Source organism: Onychostoma macrolepis, chromosome 03 (genome assembly GCF_012432095.1).
Source record: "Onychostoma macrolepis isolate SWU-2019 chromosome 03, ASM1243209v1, whole genome shotgun sequence".
Taxonomy (NCBI): Eukaryota; Metazoa; Chordata; class Actinopteri; order Cypriniformes; family Cyprinidae; genus Onychostoma; species Onychostoma macrolepis.
Window position 1 is genome coordinate 30,061,158 of NC_081157.1, and position 20,049 is coordinate 30,081,206.

Sequence of the window (20,049 nt, forward strand, 5' to 3'; positions counted from 1 at the left end):
TTATAGCAATTTTCACATCGCATTCTTTGCGCTGCCACCTACCGTCGTGTATAAAGTTCCAGGAGCGCCGTGCGGGTCTATTAACCAACCCCGAGGGCTGTGCCCTGCTCTGTTTGGGGGTGATTTATAAAATCAGGATGTCAGCGTCCCTTCGTGGAAGACAGATGGCGGCCTTTCGTACGAATGGTGAAGAGTTTACGATTAACTGTGAGATATGAGGTGTTGATGGGAAGGGGCTTAAACCATTATCATTATAGAGTGGAAAAATGGGCGATGAAATGGTATTGGTTTTCTGCCAGAAATATTCTCTAGCTTTCTAATAGTGCTGGAATGGAAAGTCGGCCCAACTGTTATAACCGTACTTATGATATTTGTCCGTTGAGGTTCAGGCTCGGCTCAGCTGCAATTTCAGCGAAGGGTAAAAATGATCCCTAAGCATCAGATGGGCTGTGAGAAATAAAAACAAGCAAGTCACCCCGCCGTATCCTCAAGAGTGGAAAGTGGAATCAATCCATTACCTCTCTTATGTGCTGCTTCTGGGACCGTTCTCACTTTTTTATGTGGCTGGATTGAAAGGAATCCTTTTGTTTTGAGAAGTTATATCTCTCCAGAGCAGAATCAGAAGTCTTCAGCTCTCGAGGATCAAGGAAAAGACTATAACACATGCCCAGAGCCCCTCGCTCTTTTGATACGTCTCGGAAAATTTGCACGGCAAAGTCTGCGGCTGTTTGCTGCCGAGTGGAGCTTGATACAGCTGTTAACCACAGGCGAAGAGCGCTAAATGAGTTTGAATAATACAATCTGGTGGCCTTCTCTTGATGCAGACGAGAGCCACAGCGAGTGATGATTTTCTCTGTTAGCTCTTTCAGCTGTTACTTAAATCATCCCCCCCGAGAGTGCGCTTTTCCAAGTTGCTGGAATATTCTTAGAAGCGTGCTAGCCGAATCTGTTTGGAGGCTTAAGGCCTCAGATCATCTCATTTCCACTTGACACTTCATCTTTTTTATATCCTAGAAAGGGTGCAGCCAGCATTTTCAAAATTAGACCTATGAGTGTGTGTATAATAGAGTGTTTAGACCAGTGCGGTGCATGTGGCTTCATACCACAGAGCTTCCAAAAACAAGAATGGGGATACACGTAGTGTAATTTCACTTTGGCAAACTGGATTCACTGAACCTGGGAAGCCTATTTAATGTAGTAATGCCTATTTAATGCCTCAGACAATAGACCAGCAATACTAGGTGGCTTTAGCGATTAGCTTAGCTTTGGATTCGATTAGTTATATCTATCTATCTATCTATCTATCAATCCATGTATCTATCTGTCTGTCTATCTATCTAATCTGTTTGTCTGTCTGTCGGTCGGTCTGTCTGTCTGGATGTCTATCTATCTATCTAATCTGGGGTGCGTTTCCCAAAAGCATCGTTAGCTAACTATGGTCGTTAGTTCCATTGAACTCTATTGGTAACGACGGAACTTGCGACCATAGTTGTTTTTGGGAAACGCACCCCTGTTTGTCTGTCTGTCTGTCTGTCTGTCTATCTATCTATCTAATCTGTTTGTCTGTCAGTCGGTCGTTCGGTCTGTCTGTCTGTCTGTCTATCTATCTAATCTGTTTGTCTGTCAGTCGGTCGTTCGGTCTGTCTGTCTGTCTGTCTATCTATCTAATCTGTTTGTCTGTCAGTCGGTCTGTCTGTCTGTCTATCTAATCCGTTTGTCTGTTGGTCGGTCTATCTATCTGTCGGTCTATCTGTCTGTCTGTCTGTCTGTCTGTCTGTCTGTCGATCAGTCTGTCTATCTACTGTATCTATCTGTCTGTCGGTCTGTCTGTCAGTCAGTCTGTCTATCTATCTATCTATCTGTCTATCTGTTGGACGGTCTGTCTGTCTGTCTATCTGTCGGTCGGACGGTCTGTATGTCTTTCTGTCTGTCGGTCGGTTTTAGTAGGTATTGAATATTTGTTATTTAATACTAAATTCCTCTATTTTTACACTGAGATTATTTTTAAATTGTACTGTTAAAATGTAGTTATCCTGTCAAACATCTTTAGTAAATCTCAAAATGGATATCCATTGTTTATATTGTACGTTATTATGTTGTGATTCCTAAATTCATCTTGAAATGGACATGTCTGTCTTTGTCAGTGATAAGCCATAATGTGAAAATATTTATTGGCTTTTGACTTTATTTTTAACTTTAAATTTATATATATATATATATATATATATATATATATATATATATATATATATGTGTGTGTACTATATATATATATATATATATATATATAATGTATTTATACGTAATTTATATTTATATTTATATAACTTTCTGACCTTTTAAAAAAATAAAAAAGCATTTAAAATGTTATTTATTATTTATTATATTATATTTTTTATTTTATTTTTATTTCATTTCATTTCCAAGTTTCATTTAAAATTTTATTAAAAAATCTGTACCTAGTTGTTCAATTCCTACCTTCATCTGACCATCATAATGACCTATCATGTTGTGCTTTTAATTCACAGGGGTGCCCATGCCAAAGCTGGAGTGGTATAAGAATGCCGTGCCCCTCAGTAAACTCAACAACCCTCGCTACAAGGTCATCTCCAGCATGGGGCTTCAGGTCAGGAAGCTACAGCCCAGCGATGCCGGAATCTTTCAGTGCTTCGCCAGGAACTCGGCCGGAGAGGCTCAGGTCCACACTTACCTGGACGTCACGAGTGAGTCTGACCCCGAGGCCGGCCTGCGGGGCATCATGCATTCTTTATCACACGCTTTCCAGACTCGATGCTAGTAATTATTGACACACAAACAATCGAGACATTGTCAAGGGTATTAGATGTGGCCAGCTGCAAAGTGTACCTTCTCTCAGCCGTTGTACAGCAGTCTCCTGGCGTGACAGATGTGTTGTTCCTAATCTATGATTGTGTGATTCTCACTCCTTTGCATAAGAGACACAACGGCTCCCCGTGGAGAGGCCTGTCTGGAGTTGATTACATCGTAGTGTTTGTCAGGGCACTGCCCTGATCTGTACATGAGGACATTAAGACCCCCTCAGAAGAGCACTCTCATCTCACAGATAATTACCACAGCCCATATTTGCTGCATGTAGATTGCCGTAATGATTTTAACTTCCAGCTGTATTGACCCTTGAATCATCCAATTGTCTGTGCTTGTACAGGCCATTTTTGGGAATGAAGCTTGGTCATTAAAAAGAGCAATATTTTGTTTAAAAGGAAACGTTTTACAGTCTTCAGGGTATGTTCAAAACATAAAAATAAAACACATACTGTTTTAGAGCACAAAACCCTCACTGTTAAGCTGAACTTTTTAAAGTAAAAAAAAAAGAAAGGAAAACGTAGAATAAGGACCCTTTAATAAAGATAAGCAATTCATTTCAAGCCTAAAAGAAAGTTTTAAGTTATTAAAAAATGCACTCGCTCACTTCAGCTCTGAATGGCTGACGATCTCACATGGAATTTGGTTTCTTCTGTCTTGCATATTGATTGTGCATATCTAGACTCGCTCATTGAGCGGCGGTTCAATCAAAGCTGTGTTAGTTCTTCTGCTGGCTTTATTATTCCTGTATAGATCTGTTTCATGCTAAAATGATCAAGGATAAGTACAGTGGATGAATGCTAGTGTGATATGTATACGGTTGGGTGTCGTTTGGGTTTTTTTTCAATACCGGTGCCAAATCGATACTTTTAAAACGGTACCGGTGCCTAAACCATGCCTGAACGGTGCCTGAACCGATACTTATAAAAAAAATAATAATAATTGGATTGGCCATTAGCACTAAACACATGATGTCTTTTTCATTCATACTGGACGCCAGAAATTCCACATATCACAGAAGTAGCGGAACTCATGAAGCTCCAGGCAGGGATATGGACAAAGGAACTGAGTAAACAGAAGATATAAACGTTTTGAATGCTAAAATAAATAAACACTCAACTACGACAATGTATAGTTTATCTGTGTTATTCAAGCCATCTCTGGTATTTTCATAATAATTAAGCATATTTAAATTATAATCCACTGCTAATCGCTGAAGGCTACCTTCTGCCATTAGAGCAAGTGTAATTACTGCATTCACGCACTCCTCGGATGCTCTCATATCCCGAGTTGTGCTTTTAAGTCGGAATGTGAAAACAGCACACTCGCGTTACTACAAAGATTTGTTGGACTTGTATTATTAGAGCTTTCTGAATTGAGTTAACGTGCATTTTCTCAGTCTGGAAATTATTTTCACAGTGATGATGCTTCTTACGTCCGTTTCGGAGAAACAAAGGACAAATATTTAAATCGATCGCTCAGGCATGGCACCGAAATCTGCGTTCTGATTCGGTTCTAGTACATACCGGTTACATAGGTACCGGTGCCATATTGGTACCAGGTTTCGGTACATGTGCCAATAGATGATATATCGTGTATCGACGATAGTCAGAGATATCGACGATAGCAGATGTCTTTGTCGATAGTCAAGACGATATTGGGCTTATTCTCCTATTAATGTATAAAACTATTATTATTATTATTATTATTAGGCGGCCTATTATTATTGGGCTATTATTATCAAATTGCCCCGCTATTTCACCTCAGCACCGCACTTCACACACATGCGCAAATGAGGATTAGGCTTCTCCTCCTCATTGGAAATGTTTTCTTTAATGTGTTTGTTTATGTCCAATATTTAGTGTTAAACTGTTGGTCTTAAACTGTTGGTCTTTAAAATAAATCTACTTTTAATTTTCACCTTGACTGATTTTTAAACTGATAACTTCCGCGCCGATGCAGCAAACTTGTCACAGTAGGACGTGCGGTCCTAATAGCGATGTATAACTGCTGTATCCGAATATATGAACTAGCTGTTTTAAATATTTTTATATTTAACATGTTAGTTTTTCAGTATGTTTGAAAGTATATTATTTCGGTTATTGGTACTTCCAGACTCTCTCTCTCTCTCACGCACGCGTGGTTTAAAATCACCAAATAATTATGAAATAGCCTATGACAAGTACAGAGAGTCTCTCTCTTGCCCCACCCACCCATGCACTATAATATCGTGTATCGGCGATCTCACAGGCTGGCGATATGACTAGAGATCCACCGATATATAGATTTACTGATATTTTTCCCGATATTTAAGCATTTTACCATAATCGGATATCAGTTTTGTAATATCGGATTCACCGATAAACGCCGCAGGATCTGCAGAATTGCGCGCAGGAACGTCATTGCAGCACGTCTGAGGGGAGATGAGACAACAACAACGGTGTGCACAGGTAGCCTACTTGATTTGCTGTAGTTAGTAAACTTTATTTAACATAACAGCCATCAAATTAGATGTATTACATAAATGCCTGATATGCAGTTTATACAGTTTGGCTCTAAGAAATAGAGACGAACTCACGAAGTCACGTAAGATAATCCATTAGTCTGTCCCAATAAAGACTTTTGCCTGAATTAAATAATATGTAGCCATGAATGAGCGCATGTTGGAAATAAAAGTGCTGAATTTAATTCTCTCTCTGTTGTCTATGCTCATCATTAGTCTCGTGAAGTCGGAGTCACGTAGGCTAATCCATCAAGTCCTCTCCAAATAAAGATGTAACTTTGCGTGAATTAAATAATACAGCCATGAATGAGCGCACGTTGGAAATAAAAGCACTGAATTTAATTCTCTCTCTGTTGTATTTGCTCATCATTAGTCTCGTGAAGCCGCTTTCATATTGCTGTTCACTCAGCGGTTGATGCTCAGGAAATGCTCCAGCACTGCCACCGCATGTAACTTAACAAGATTCACTTGTTTAAAACACGCTAAATTATATTAACATTTACTATACAACCATTATTTCGTTAATAAACATCTAAATAAATACATCGCTATGGAAATTAATTATTTATTATCTCCGCGAACGATCGCAATTTGAGTAGGCTATAGTTCTGTGTAAATGCATAGATAAACCGCACTGTCAGCAGGCATTTCATAATCTAGATTCTAGAATGACAAAAAAACATATTAATAATTCTGATATAACATACCAGTTAAGAAATGCAATAAAACACATGTTTTGTTTGTTATATTTCAATATTCCAGAGAATATTATTCATGGAATTAACATTATCCAGTGAATTATTCTTCACTTTTTAGCCTATTAAACAGCTTATGACTCCTGTCCTTTATTTATTTTCTCCATTTGAAAATGAGACATTCTACATTTATTTTGCTTATTGTTAAAATCAGTGTTGCCACTGATGCTTTTTATAAATAAAATGTTTTTATTGTTGTAATATGATTAAATTTGCAACAAATATTAAGATTAAATTTAACATAAAATACCTTTTTTTTTTTTTAAGATAACTGAGTGAAGTAAGTCCATACTTCACTTTGGTTTTTCCTCCTTTCAGTCATTTATTTACTTTCTAACAGTAAACAAATATCGGTTCTGCATATCGGTTATCGGGCACTTAAACATGCAAATAATTGGTATCGGTATCGGTTATAAAAAATCAATATCGTTCGATCACTAGATATGACGATATGAAAAATGACTATATCGCCCAACACTATTCGGTACCCAACCCTAGATATGTTATCACTCACCAGGCCTTTATCTCCCCAGAGAGCCTGTGAACGGGGTCACCGGAAAAAACATTGCAGCATGAAAGTGTTGATTTTCAGTGTCATACTACCTCTGATTTTTCAGGGTCGAACATTGTGTCAAGATGTATAGTTCAAGTGCTTTAGCAAAGATAGCACTGAGATACCTTCATAATACATGCAAGTAAAAGATATAGAGTTTATTTAACTTTCTTTTTCTTTTTTTTTCTTTTTTGCAAAATGGCATTACGTTGCTTCTTGCACATTTTGCAGAATATTTCAAATTAAATGTCCGATAATAAAAGCATGCTCAGTTTTATCCAAAACAGATATATGTGAATCTGGCAGTGGTTGTTGCAGTGTTATTACATTGGCTGTTGTATGTACTGTATTGCAGTAATTTAAAAAAAAAAGAAAGAAAAGCAAACATGAGGTAAAAATGCATTTGCTGAAGCAACCAGGCCATTTTGGATTGCTTCTACAAGTCTTTGAGCTCTTTTTGTCGTGACTTATGTCTTTTATAGCACTCTGTATTTCAAGTGCAATTATGTACCAGGAGACTGTAGGTAGAAGCAAGTTTTTCCAATGAGCCTTGGTTGCAATAATCTGTATCTGTATTAGTCATAGAAATATTGGTCAGTCTGGAAAAAAAAATTACTAGATTGTGATTATATACTGTGACTATGATAAAAAAAAAAAATTACTTGTAGCATAATATAAAATTTTGGTTATACTGCCCAGCCTTAACGTGGCATCAGTATTCATGTGATAAAAATAATGTAAAGCAATTGGAAAGCAAGCTGTAATGGGTTTTATATTTCTGTCTCTACTGTTCCAAATGAATATGGCACATATTCAACAATGCATGCAAACTCTTTTGCTCTCAAACAGCAGTATGTTTTACTTTTCCATATGGAAATACCTGTTCATTTACACATCTCTGCCTATTAAAAATGACCTAGCAACTCAACAATGCCACATTGGGCACCCAATCAGAACAGTATAATTAGATTCATGCTAGTTGTTTACCGTCTCCGATTTGAGACACAAATTTGCAGACATGTCCCGCATCACAATAAAAAGCATCAGTAGTGTTTTGATGGACATAACATTGTTTTAATACAATTTACTGGCTGGTGTTACTGGCCTCTTGTAATAATTTGCGTGTTCCTGTGGGGGTGTGGGGTGTGTGGGCGGACTGCATTAAGCGTGAATGAAGGGCTACTGAACGGATGTGGCGTTTTCTCTTCCTGATTAAAAACTGTGACTGTGTGTTTTGCAGGTATGACTCCGGCCTTCACCGCGGCGCCGGTCGACATTACTGTCACAGATGGAGCGGTGGCCACGTTCACCTGTCAGGTATCTGGGGCCCCTAAACCTGCCATCATCTGGAAGAGAGGTAAAGCTAGTGCAAAGCGATGTTTGATTTGAGCAGTTTTAGCATTTGTAATTCATTAACGAACAAGGCATAAATCACATCTGAGCTCTGTTCCAAAACCTATAGAGTTGCCTTCTTGCCTGCTGCCAACATTGGAGCATTTTTACCATTCAGTCTTGGATCCATATAATTTGCAGCCTTCTACATAGGCAGAAAATCCACATGCTGCCTATGTAGGGGACACTTGACTCGCAATTGAGTTCACTTGAGTTTGATTGGCAAGTGAATGACATGAAAGCACGCTGCATACCTGAATATTAGCCAAATCATAAATTTTCAATGCCACTGAACAGTTTGTGTCAATGCTTTTCAGCACTAAATAAAACAAAAGTTCATTTATATTTAACATTTTAATTATTTATAATTATTTATATTTTTTTACTGAGTTCATCAGAATCTTTTCTAGGATTGCCTTCTTTGCATAAAATACACTAATGTTTAAAGGTTTGGGTTCAATAAAAGTCTCTGATGCTCAGCAATCATATTATCTATATACAGAAAAAATAGTAATAGTGTGAAATATTAGGACAGTTTAAATTAACTTTTCAGTTCAGTCTTCAGTCACATGATCCTTCAGAGATCCTTCAGTTAGCTAGGTTTTGGAACGGAGCATCAGTGTAGTAGAAGTAATGTCAGTATTAACATGAGTCCATCGCGGACCTGCTGTTATGTTATGTGTACTAGTGCTATATTTTACTATTTACAGCCAGATCGCAGGCATCCTCGCCGCTTTGTTACTGCAGCAGAGGCATAAATTGATGTATGAGGTTGTGTGTTTTGTGCTTCACAAGAAGCCATTAAGACATCTTTGTTGCAGCCGATTGGCAACACAAAAGATAATTTCATGCAAGAGTAACAAAAAAAACGTCCATTATATTCTATAACTGTTTTGGCGATATTCATGAAGTCGTTTCCATAGCATTCCCAATTATGAAGCGGCATATTTAATAGCGGCCCCTAACAAGGTAGAGAGCTCTGCAGGCAGTTTCAGGAGGATTTTCCTCTGGGAAAACTTTAAGCTTGTAATAAAATCATCCTGGACTCCGACACCATGCATAGTGATGTTCTATTAATTCCTTATATGGAAGCAGATGCAAGATGTTGAGCTAACTGGTGTGTGTGTGTGTGTGTTTATTTGCATATGTATGCACATCAGATACTCAGATTCTTGCCAGCGGTTCAGTGCAAATTCCACGTTTCACCCTGCTGGAGTCTGGCGGTCTGCAGATTCAACCGGTGGTGCTGCAGGACACGGGGATGTACACCTGCTACACTGCTAACTCAGAGGGAGCGATCAACGCCAGCGCCTCCCTCACCGTATGGAGTAAGAGAAACACTTAATCTAAACCCATCTTTCTGCCACAGAATAAAAGAAATTAAAGGGATAGTTCACCCAAAAATTGAAATTTTGTCGTTAATCACTCACCCTCGTGTCGTTCCAAACCCGTAAGACCTTCGTTCACCTTCGGAACACAAATTAAGATATTTTTGATGAAGTCCGAGAGCTTTCTGTCCCTGCATATTCTTTTTATTTCACAGTACTTATTTTATTTCTCACAATTACAAGTTTGTATTTTGTAATTTTGAGTTTAGTTATAAATGAAGGAAGGAATGACTGCATTAAAATGAGTGTGTAAGGACTTCTTTTGGACAACTTTAAAGGCGTTTTTTTTTTTCAATATTTAGATTTTTTTGCACCCAAATATTGTCCTATCCTAACAAATAATAAATGGAAACTAATAAATGAAAAGTTTATTTATTCAGCTTTCAGTTGATGTATAAATCTCAATTTTAAAAAAATTCACCCTTATGACTGGTTTTGTGGTCCAGGGTCACATATTTGATTCCATGCATTAATATGAATACAAAATGTAATATCCCAAAATATTTTTGAACGAAATATGCATTTTGTGATACAGACAGATCTTTTTGTCCTCAAAATTAGGCATCTCTTAAAAAAATATATAAAGTCACAGTTTTGAGAAAAAGTCAAGATTGCAAAATTTTAACTCACAATTGTAAAACATAAACTTGGAATTGCGATAATAATAATAATAATAAATAAATAAATAAAGTCAGAATTTTGAGATAAAAAGTTGCAATTACATTTCGTATTTTGTTTTGTTTTTTCGTGGCAGAAACAAACTTCCGTATGTAGCTATATAACTTACATAAGTCCACAAGCAAGCCTAATGCAATGCTGTTTTTGTTTTGATGAAAAAGAGAATAGAACATCTCTCCAAAAAAAAATCTTTCACATTGATGGCATACAAATGTTTGTGTTGGTTTTGAATAGATGCATTAACAATCATTGATTCAAATTAAAATCTTTATTGTTTGTGTTTGTGAGAACAGGCCTTAACTGCGCATTTAAATATACTAATTATCTTTAAAACATCACATTAAAAATGATCTGTCAATCAGTTTGATAAATAAAGAGTAAAATTCATAGTAATCAATTCAAACAAATCAATTCAATTTTATTTCAAATGAACAGGAAAAATTATGTGACTAAATGTGTGGTTCTGGACTGGACAAAGGTAAAACTCACATCAAACTTCTTTTCCTAAATAAATAAATAAAGTCAGAGCAGAGCCTGATAATCTGTTCCATGAAAATCAGCTTCTTAGCACAGCTTCGCAAGGTGATATCTACAGCACCCAGACTTGTTATTACACACTGATCAGAGCATGTAAAGTCCTGGCATTGTCTCAGCGGGAGGGAAACGCACTCGGCTGTTGACGTGTGAAGAGGCTGCTAAACAGTGAAGCGTAGTCATTTGGTTCTTGGAAATGTTGAACTAGTCCAGAATTAACGGTGTTGTGATTGCTCCAAGGTCGCACGTCCATATCCAGCCCTCCCATGGACAGACGTGTCATTAAGGGGACCACGGCCATTTTGGAGTGCGGCGCCACCCACGACCCGCGCGTGGCGGTGAGGTGAGTGATGACAAACGAGCCTTGCTGCTTCCTTCTCACTTCTCAACATCAGAGCCCAGGGCTCCACACTCAGTTTGATTGTAATGTTAATTCAGAGTGTCAGCCCACAGGCCTTGAAGTTGATTCAAAGCGCGATCCGTAGTGCTGTACAGTTAATTCGGCGCTAATATGCTGGATATCAGCGTAATGAGCCAGCGCTGTTTCCTGCGCTCCCCCTGTGTCAGCTTGACTGTGATAGAGTTCTCTTCCGCTCCTCGTCTCCTTCACTTGGCAGGTACGTGTGGAAAAAGGATGAGGAGTTAGTGAGCCAGACCAGAGGGGGGCGTATCAGCCTGCAGGAGGGCTCCTTGCACATCAGTCAAACCTGGTCCGGGGACATCGGGGACTATACCTGTGATGTCATCTCTCAGGCCGGCAACGATTCCAAGGCGGCGCGTCTGGAGGTCATGTGAGTGACTTAGCTTCCCTTCATCTCTGAGCATTAGGCTGACTAATGCGCTGTGCTGATGGATGTGTGTCACCTTCCAGATGCGTATTGCGCATCATTTTTCACAAGCCGGCTTTGAAGTGTGAGGACGGAACTGAAGAGCGAAAAATATGCTGGCTCTCAAAAACCTCTAACCCTAAGTATTCAGCTTTGTCATGTAGCTCATCCCACACCGTTTCTTGCTATAGACATGAATGATGTTGAGGAGAGGTGTTATATGATTTCCACCTGGTGGACAATAGAACAGACAAAAAAACCTGGATACTCCACCCAAAAATCTAAATTCTCAGTCTTTTTTTCCCACTTTTTTTTATTTTTACTTGCGCTGGCAACATTTTCCCTGGCCCTGCCATGAACAATGTAATAGTTGTTGCTATCACCCATGTTTTCTTGTGTTCTAATAAATAAGCTTATATGACACCACATTTAAGATACCAGTTCATTTTTTACAATTCATGATTCCTATTTTGATACCATAGCAAAAACTACTTACAAATATCAAGCTCAAACAGTATTAAAGACAAGTGAAAAGTCAGTAAATAAGAACAAATGAACAAAGATACAAATTAAACATTGCTTTAGGTTTTTAGGTGTTCTAGGTGTTCAAGCACAGAAATTAAATGATCAAAAGTAAAATAACATTGCATTTTTTTCATTGTTAAAGCTACAAAAGTTGTTTGTTCAGTCAAGAGCGGTGAGAGATTTTCTTTTTCTTTTATTTATTTATTTTTTAAATTAACATTAAGACAGCAGTTGGTATATTAGGAGCAGTCACTTTAAGACACCATGCACGGATCCAATATACTGATGCACATCCGGTTACTTTCTCAACTGTTTACATTTACTTAAGACATAACAAATTGTTTTCGAAGATTCTCACCAACAAGACGGCATTTTGACATACCTTTGTATGTATTTGTCCATTCAAGCGCAAAGAGAAGCGGAAAGAAACTCAATTCAGTGCTTGCGCGTTGCCTGAGACATGGCTCTATGTGAACACAGAACACACTGAATGGAGCTTTGCATTTTGTGTACATGTAGTTTAGTGTCCTGCTATATGATTTGTCAGTACAAAAAGCTCCCTTTTATATTGTACTGTCATTACACTGTATGCTTGCTTTCTTTAGCTTTCTTCCTCGTTCTGTTTGCTCACCCACTGCAGCATCTGCATACACTATCTGAGTGGATTGCTGCTCTCAGCAGGAGCGTGTAGACTGACCTTTCCTCAGTAACCTTTTTCAGCGTAACCTTTCCATCTGGACTCCAACTGCTTATACGCAATTTTCATATTCATCAACGGCCCGCTAATTGTAACTTTTAAAAGCATTTATTTAATCAAAAGAAGTTTTTCCTCTGTTCTTTGCCTTTAAACCCTGACTTTCAGATCCTAGTTTTTAAAGTATTTATGTGTGCTTTTTTAACTGTCCATCCAGAAAAAATGTCCTGACCATCTCCTAAAAAGCTTTTGACCTTTCGACCAGTCTCTTGAGTGGGTAGATTTCTTCATCCCTGCTATTTGAAACTCTATTTCTGATCCGTGTCTGCCAGTCGAATCCTTAAACCCGAAATAAAAGCCAAATCTTGGCAGCGTAAACATTTTAACACCTAAAGCCTTTGCTTATGACTCTGTATCACAATATGATGAGGGAATAAAATCCCCTCAGAAGCTCTCCAGAAATAAACCGCTGGAAGACGGCAGTAACCAGCGGGTGTGTGTACTTTATGCAGATTTCATGAGGCTAATGTTGTGTGGAACTAAGACTCATTATCTGTTTGTGGGTTTTCTGGCTCCTCATTAAACTGGAGAAGATGCCGTGGTGGTATCAGATGGTTGTGTGGAATCGGGCATTTTGTCAGGAGGACTTTCCCCAGTGGCTGAAGTCACCCATGTGAAGTTGTCTTTTTCCACCTTCAGCGATCACAGCCCATGCCATTATAACTAAACACTGATGATCCAACAATCTGAACAAATCATTAGTTCTGAGGTCTTTTTCTTATTTTTTTTGCCAGTTTAGTCTTATTTCTATGTTAAAAATGCAAAAATTGTATCTATAATACTTATAATAATACCTGTGAAGGACGATATCTTGATGGACAAACGTCCTTATTACAATATACATTTACATGAAAAGCAAGACTTAGAATAGTTCACCCAAAAAAGACTTGTTTTAGAGAATGTTTTTATTCTTAATTACATTTTTTTTATTAGAGCTATTTTCTAGAGATGTCTTATTCATTATAGTGAAATCACTGCTTTTTAACATTTTGTTAACATTGTCTTAACAAAATGTGCATTTTGTAGAAACGGCATAATCTTCTTTCTTAGGCAGAAAGAAGAGAAAAGGGATGAAATCTTAAGCGTTGCGGTTCTCCATGGGTTTAATTTAGAGGAGAAAACAAACTTTCCAAGTGCAACTGTTGGTGCTCGGTGCTCGGTGCTTGGTCTCAGCAGGAAGCCTATCCTCCCCAGAAATGATTAATAAAGTAATCAATAAAATAAAAAAGCGAGTGTAAAGAAGAAAATCAAGACAAACCCAAATGGATGCTTGCCTTCAATTGGCTGTGAGATTCGGGCTGAATTTGGAGTCTTTTTGAACATGGAGGAGCTGGCAGTAGTAGTGAATATGTGAGATCTGAAAATGGGCCAAGGAGGCCTACTGGGAGAGACAGTCCCATAGATGATTGTCAACATACCCAAACCACAATGAAAGTGCCTTGTAGCGCTTCTGTAATTCTCTGTGTTTGATTTCCATCTGGCAAGAAATCTAGTAACTAGTACGTTTAGTAACCGCAAAATTACATCACTTTCTGTATAGAGCCTATATGTTAGCTGTGTTTATACAGCGCTTATGTGAGAAGTGCGAAACAGCCCTTATTTTGAGTATTTGCTGTTTTCTGTCCTCAGAGAGCTGCCACACTCGCCTCGAAACCTACAGGCCAGCCTGAATGCCAACGACAGCCGCAGCGTGGATCTGTCCTGGATGAGACCCTTTGATGGAAACAGCCCCCTGCTGCATTATGTGGTGGAGCTTTCAGAGAACAGTAAGATAAACCAAGTGGTGTTTATTGTATAGGAATATATGAAAACTTAACAAAATAGGTTTGTTAGGTTTTACATTTTTGTTGTCAAACAGTGGTTAAGGTGATGATCTACACTTTGCTAGGACACCTGTCTGAATTTGAGAGGAACTAAGGTTGAATTGGGAACAGAACCCTAGTCGTAGCAACCCTTGAATTTTTTTCCAGTAAGTCTTCCCATAGGGATTTAGGGAAAAAATCTAAAAATGAAAGAGTTATAAGCCATGAACCAAACCAACCAGCTGTGATGTGAATCATATACAAACTTTGGACCAAAATACAAAGATAAAAGACTGTTTAATATATCTATATCTATCTATCTATATCTATATATATATATATATATATATATATATATATATGAAGAGTTCAGATGCAAAAGCCTCTAAGTGCCATCTGAAATTTTAATCTAAAATGAGCATTTTTATCAGGCTGCTATGTTTAGGTTCAGTAATTTTACTCTAATGGCAATGTATAGGTCCTTTTCTATGCAGTTAAAGTAAAATAACTGAACATAAATATAGGAGCCTGATAAAAATGGTCATTTTAGAAGAAAATTTCAGACGGCATTTAGAGGCTTTTGCATCTGAACTCTTCATATATATATATGTGTGTGTGTGTGTGTGAATACATGTCAATTTTTACACATTTACCGCAAAATCTGCATATATTAAACACAAATATTTACATTTTTTGCGAGCATAGGGAGACTAACTCGATTACGTCATTCACAGCGCTTCATAGAAGTGGGTGGACGCTAAAGAGTTCTTTTGGCATGATTTGCTTCTCTCAATTCTCTGTTTGGTGGCAATTTCTCTGCAAAATCATGGGTAATTTTTTTCCACCAGAAATTCTGTTGTTAAACTATATATTTAAACACTATTGTTTAAAAAATAAAAAAAGCATTTACCATCGATTAACAACCTCATTGCTCGCAATAGGTCTGTCTTTAGAGGTTCATTTTAAATTGTTGTTAAAAATAAGTTCTCCTATAGAGAAAATTAATGGGATTTTTATTTCCAGAGCCCCACTGATGCACTTAAGTGGCAGAAATAGTATGAGTAGTATGCAGATGTTTTATTCTGAATTCAGCTCCTTACATTCAATAAAAATCACCTTGACACCACTTGATTAAAAGACATTTGAGTCAAAAGTGGCTTAGAAAAAGTGATACAGCTCTGAAATCAAATAATTTTAAGAGTGAATAAGATGTGCAAATACTTCTTGGGGTCACTGTATAGCCATTTGCTCAGTGGCACAATTTTTAATTGAATCCCACTCAGTAATAGAGCCGAACTGGCAGTGCTAAAGAATCTACTGATCTCAGTGCCTCATTCACATCTACCCATAATGCATCTAAATGTTCAGAGCAAGCGCGCAGCTGCTCTGTATCTACAGTGCATGCTACATATGTGAGTTGATCTCAGCTAGTTTTGCCCAGTGGTGTAAAAGCCTGTGGTATTACAGAACCAAGAAAAAAACCCACCCAAGTAGATTGATCTTGCAGGGCTGGAAGAGGACAGAGAGGAATGTGTTGGAGTGGAGGTGAAGATTACTGGTGCAGGGTGTAATATGGCTGGGAAGTCCCATTAGAGACACCTTTCAGAGAAAGTGAGAAAAACCTGCTCTCTCTGCCAAAAAATTTTTTGCCCTCAAAAACACTGATTTTAGGTGCAATCTGTAATTTTCTTCCTCATTAAGAAGATCTGAAACATAAAGCAATGAGTAGCTCTTATGTTTTGAATCAGGAGATGTTTATTCATTAAAGGATCATTTTAATTGCTTTTGATCTAAACTTCAACTCATTGCAAATGTTGTTTGGAGTCTGTTGTATAATTTCTGAAGCTACATGGGCTGGTCATTAAGTGCCATTAAGTAATAATGGCCAGCCTGAATGCTGTGAGGAGTCCAGACTCAAGCATGTTATGTAATTATGAGTGGATGAATAATTTGTGTAAAAAAAAACTTGACAAGTATCATGTGATTATGCTTGATTATGCAAATTGTGTAATTTTATATATGCCACCATGTGTCTTTAGAAGACAGAATACAAGGTTTGATAACACTGTATAATTACTTTCATTAATAACATTTCCAGAAATGATTACACTTAACAGATCTTTAGTTAAAGGGGCCTTTATCATGGAAAAGGCCGACTTTTTGTAAGTCTGGTTCATTTCACATGCAGACTGATTAGCCTATCACATAAAAACTAATTTACATATAGAAGTCTTTGGTACAATAGCAGTAAAGGCCTGTTTAATTCTAAGGGTCAGTGAAGGGACTGTTTTTTGGGGGGTTATAAATATTGACTTAATTATTATAGGTGAGAAGAAATGAAACATAATAAATATATGAGCAATATCACATAAGTAGCCGTGCGTTATGGCTATATATCGGCATGATTGTGTTTCGGCCATAGGTACGAAGCCGCAGGCCTCAATTAGAGAGATGGCCTTGAGTGAGTGTGATTACCTGCGTCTGATACAGCATTCATTCTTCAGCTCAAATAGTTATCTTTATTAACACACCGCATATTTGAAATCTAAACAAGTACATTCTCGCCTACAAAACTCTTAAAACTACATTCCATGACACAAAACAGTATTAATTATAAAATTATAGTGGATTTGGGTGTCCGCCATGACACTTGCGATAAGAAATGCTGCAAGCGGAGTGATACTCTGTTATCACTTGAATATCACACTCCTCTCAGCCAATCAGATTCGAGGAAAAAAAGGAACTTTTGTATAAATAAAAAATATATAATACGAGATACATTACCACTCATAATCGAGGTCAGTACAATTTTTTTTTTTTTTTTAGAAATAAATTGTATTCAGCAAGGATGCATTAAACTGATGAAAAGTTATCGTAAAGACATTTATAATGTCTGAAGGATCATGTGACGCTGAAGACCGGAGTAATGACGCTGAAAATTCAGCTTTGCCATCACAGAAACACATTACATTTTAAAATACATTCAAAAACATTTATTTAAAATTGTAATAATATTTCACAATATTGTTTGTAATATATATTTGATCAAATAAATGCAGCTTTGTTCAGCATAAGAAACTTCAGAAACATTTGAAAATCCTACCGAACCCAAACATTTGAACAGTAGTGTCTATTAATATAATAACATTATAATAGATACATAAATAAATTATGTCCCTTGTCATTTTTAAATAGTTAGAAATGTTCTGCTCCTCTTTGTATACCAGATTCTCCCTGGAGAGTGTATTTGCCTGATGTGGACCCCACTGTGACTGGAGCCATGGTGAAGGGCCTGACTCCGGCCCGCTCGTATCAGTTCAGGGTCTGCGCGGCCAATCAGGTGGGCAAGGGACAGTACAGCACCGAAACCAACAGGTAGGAGGCCATGGTTGTCAGCAGCTGCTTATTCTCATGTTGTCCGCCCATCATTGCATGATTCAGTTTTTCACACTCAAGCTTGGTCAGTAACAGGCTTATTATGTCCCATCACGCTATGGTTTGCTGCCGCCCATCATTGTTTAAGTGTGTGTTCTGTCACTGATCCTCCACCCACAGTTCTCTGTATGTCCTGCTGCTGCTGAAATCACAACACCGTAGGTTTTCTTTCTCAGGTCATGAATGGCAGGCCTCTGCTATCACCTCTCGCTCTAATCAGACCCCCTAGCAGCTTGCAGCTGTGGGCGGCAGACGCCTCTTTCCCAGCAGCTCCTCAGAGGTTTATCTGCTCCTGTCCTGGCAAAACATGCCATTTCTGTTCCAGGTGAAAAGAAGGTGGTGTCGTCTCTCACCCACAACAGCAATGTCTCACTTTAAAATTAATCATTTTATTTAGCTGAGTGTTGAGGATGGTTTTTCAGAGATATACAGCTGTTTAAACCTCTTCCTAAATGCTGAATTAGCTGGAAGCTACAGTAAACAGGTGGGTGAGAGCAACAAAAAGTTGAAAAGACTTTTCAGTTTCAATGCATCGATCAAGGTAAGTATGCATCTGCCTTTGCAGCGGAAAAAGACGTTCTTTTTACGCTTGTGTGAATAATGAAAGTGTTCTAGTAAATGCAAAGAGCTGTTAATGAGCAACAGATTTAAAGGAAACTGTGCAATCAGCGTGAGTCAGTCGTGTACGTAGAGCGGTAATATCATCTCTCTGCAGACTTCACATCTATTCTCTCCCACCGCTGATATCTAGCTTTTCTCAGCACCTGCTCTTCCAAAATAGTGCTATCGTGTTGTATGCCTCTCCAGGCAAAGTGAATATTGAAATTGAACTTTTTGACTTTTGAGCCCACTCTATAAATGTAATATTTGTTAGTTTGTCTTTGAAAAATATTCATGTCATCAAGGTTAATGTGGAGCACAATCTGATGAGAGAACACATTAAACTTTAAAGACCTGCTGTAGGTTCTTAACTCTTGTTTAACCTCAATTAATGCTTAACTGTTTCAGACGTGCTCACATTACATATTTAAGGGCTTTATTTGGTAAATTATATTCAAGTGTAGGAAGCTAAAAGCAATTCATAACCTTCCATTTTGTTATCATGTCATCATGAGTAGTGATCACAACTGCTCGTTGTTGCTGCTTTTTTTTAATTTTTTTTTAGATTTTGCATGAATGCCTGGTTAATTAAAAAAAAAAAATCCTGTTTGATTTACAAGGGAAAAAAATTACAGCCAGATGGAAAAATTTCCACTTTAAATTACAAAAATATATTTTAATAATATTTAACTTGTTTAAATTGGTGAAAATTACACATACTGTGTTTATACATATATATTATATAGTGTTTACTTAGACATATTTTTGCATGTTTATTATTACAGAAAATTACTTTTTAATGTATATTTTCACTGTATATAGGAAGTTAATTTGGCAGTTTTACAGTCTTTATCATTTTATTGTAAACATTTTAGAATCTATATTTTTCAAAGGAGAGAATGTGATTTCATTACTGCATACTGTTGCTTCCAATTATACTTTCAAATTGAAACTCACTGCAAACGTGATGTTTCGAAGGGAATGCTCATTGCTCACAGATGTTTCAGTTAAGTACCTGTATTAACTGAGCTTTGGTTGTTTGTGCTTCACATCTGTGTCGTTTGCATGTTGATGTCAGGCAAACCGGAGAAGTTCCATGAAGTCTCTTGCTGATTAACTCATAAACCAAAAAAACTATTTCAGACACAGGACAGTGTTAAGAAAACAGGAAGCAAAGTCAAAAAAACATGAGCCTTATATAGAGGGCTATTGACTCAGACAGTTCAAAGATGCACTCTTTTAGAGCAAAGCTGCTTCCTGAGGGACAGAGTTAAAACAGAAAGTGGTGCTTGAAGGGCCCCATCAATCTTCTCCAGCATGCATGTCTCCTTGCTGTGACAGACATCTGTCCATTTTGGGCTTATTAAGCAGAAGGACTAGAGCTGACAAGCCCATAGAAACAGAGAAGTGCAGCTCTCTCATAATGAGCCATCATCTTCCCACACCAATTCCTATTTATCTG

The 20,049-nt window shown here is 37.6% G+C and overlaps 1 protein-coding gene across 6 annotated transcripts in view; it reads left to right on the forward strand.

Moving 5' to 3' along the window:
• sdk1a (sidekick cell adhesion molecule 1a) overlaps nt 1-20,049 on the forward strand; it is a 342,555-nt gene that overhangs the window by 239,081 nt on the left and 83,425 nt on the right. For all 6 annotated transcript variants that reach the window (XM_058771492.1, XM_058771493.1, XM_058771494.1 and 3 more), the window contains 7 exons: nt 2,529-2,723; nt 7,893-8,009; nt 9,205-9,372; nt 10,885-10,987; nt 11,262-11,435; nt 14,380-14,516; nt 17,780-17,927. In XM_058771492.1, coding sequence (XP_058627475.1) covers nt 2,529-2,723; nt 7,893-8,009; nt 9,205-9,372; nt 10,885-10,987; nt 11,262-11,435; nt 14,380-14,516; nt 17,780-17,927 — 1,042 coding nt within the window. The remainder of the gene's footprint in view (nt 1-2,528; nt 2,724-7,892; nt 8,010-9,204; nt 9,373-10,884; nt 10,988-11,261; nt 11,436-14,379; nt 14,517-17,779; nt 17,928-20,049) is intronic.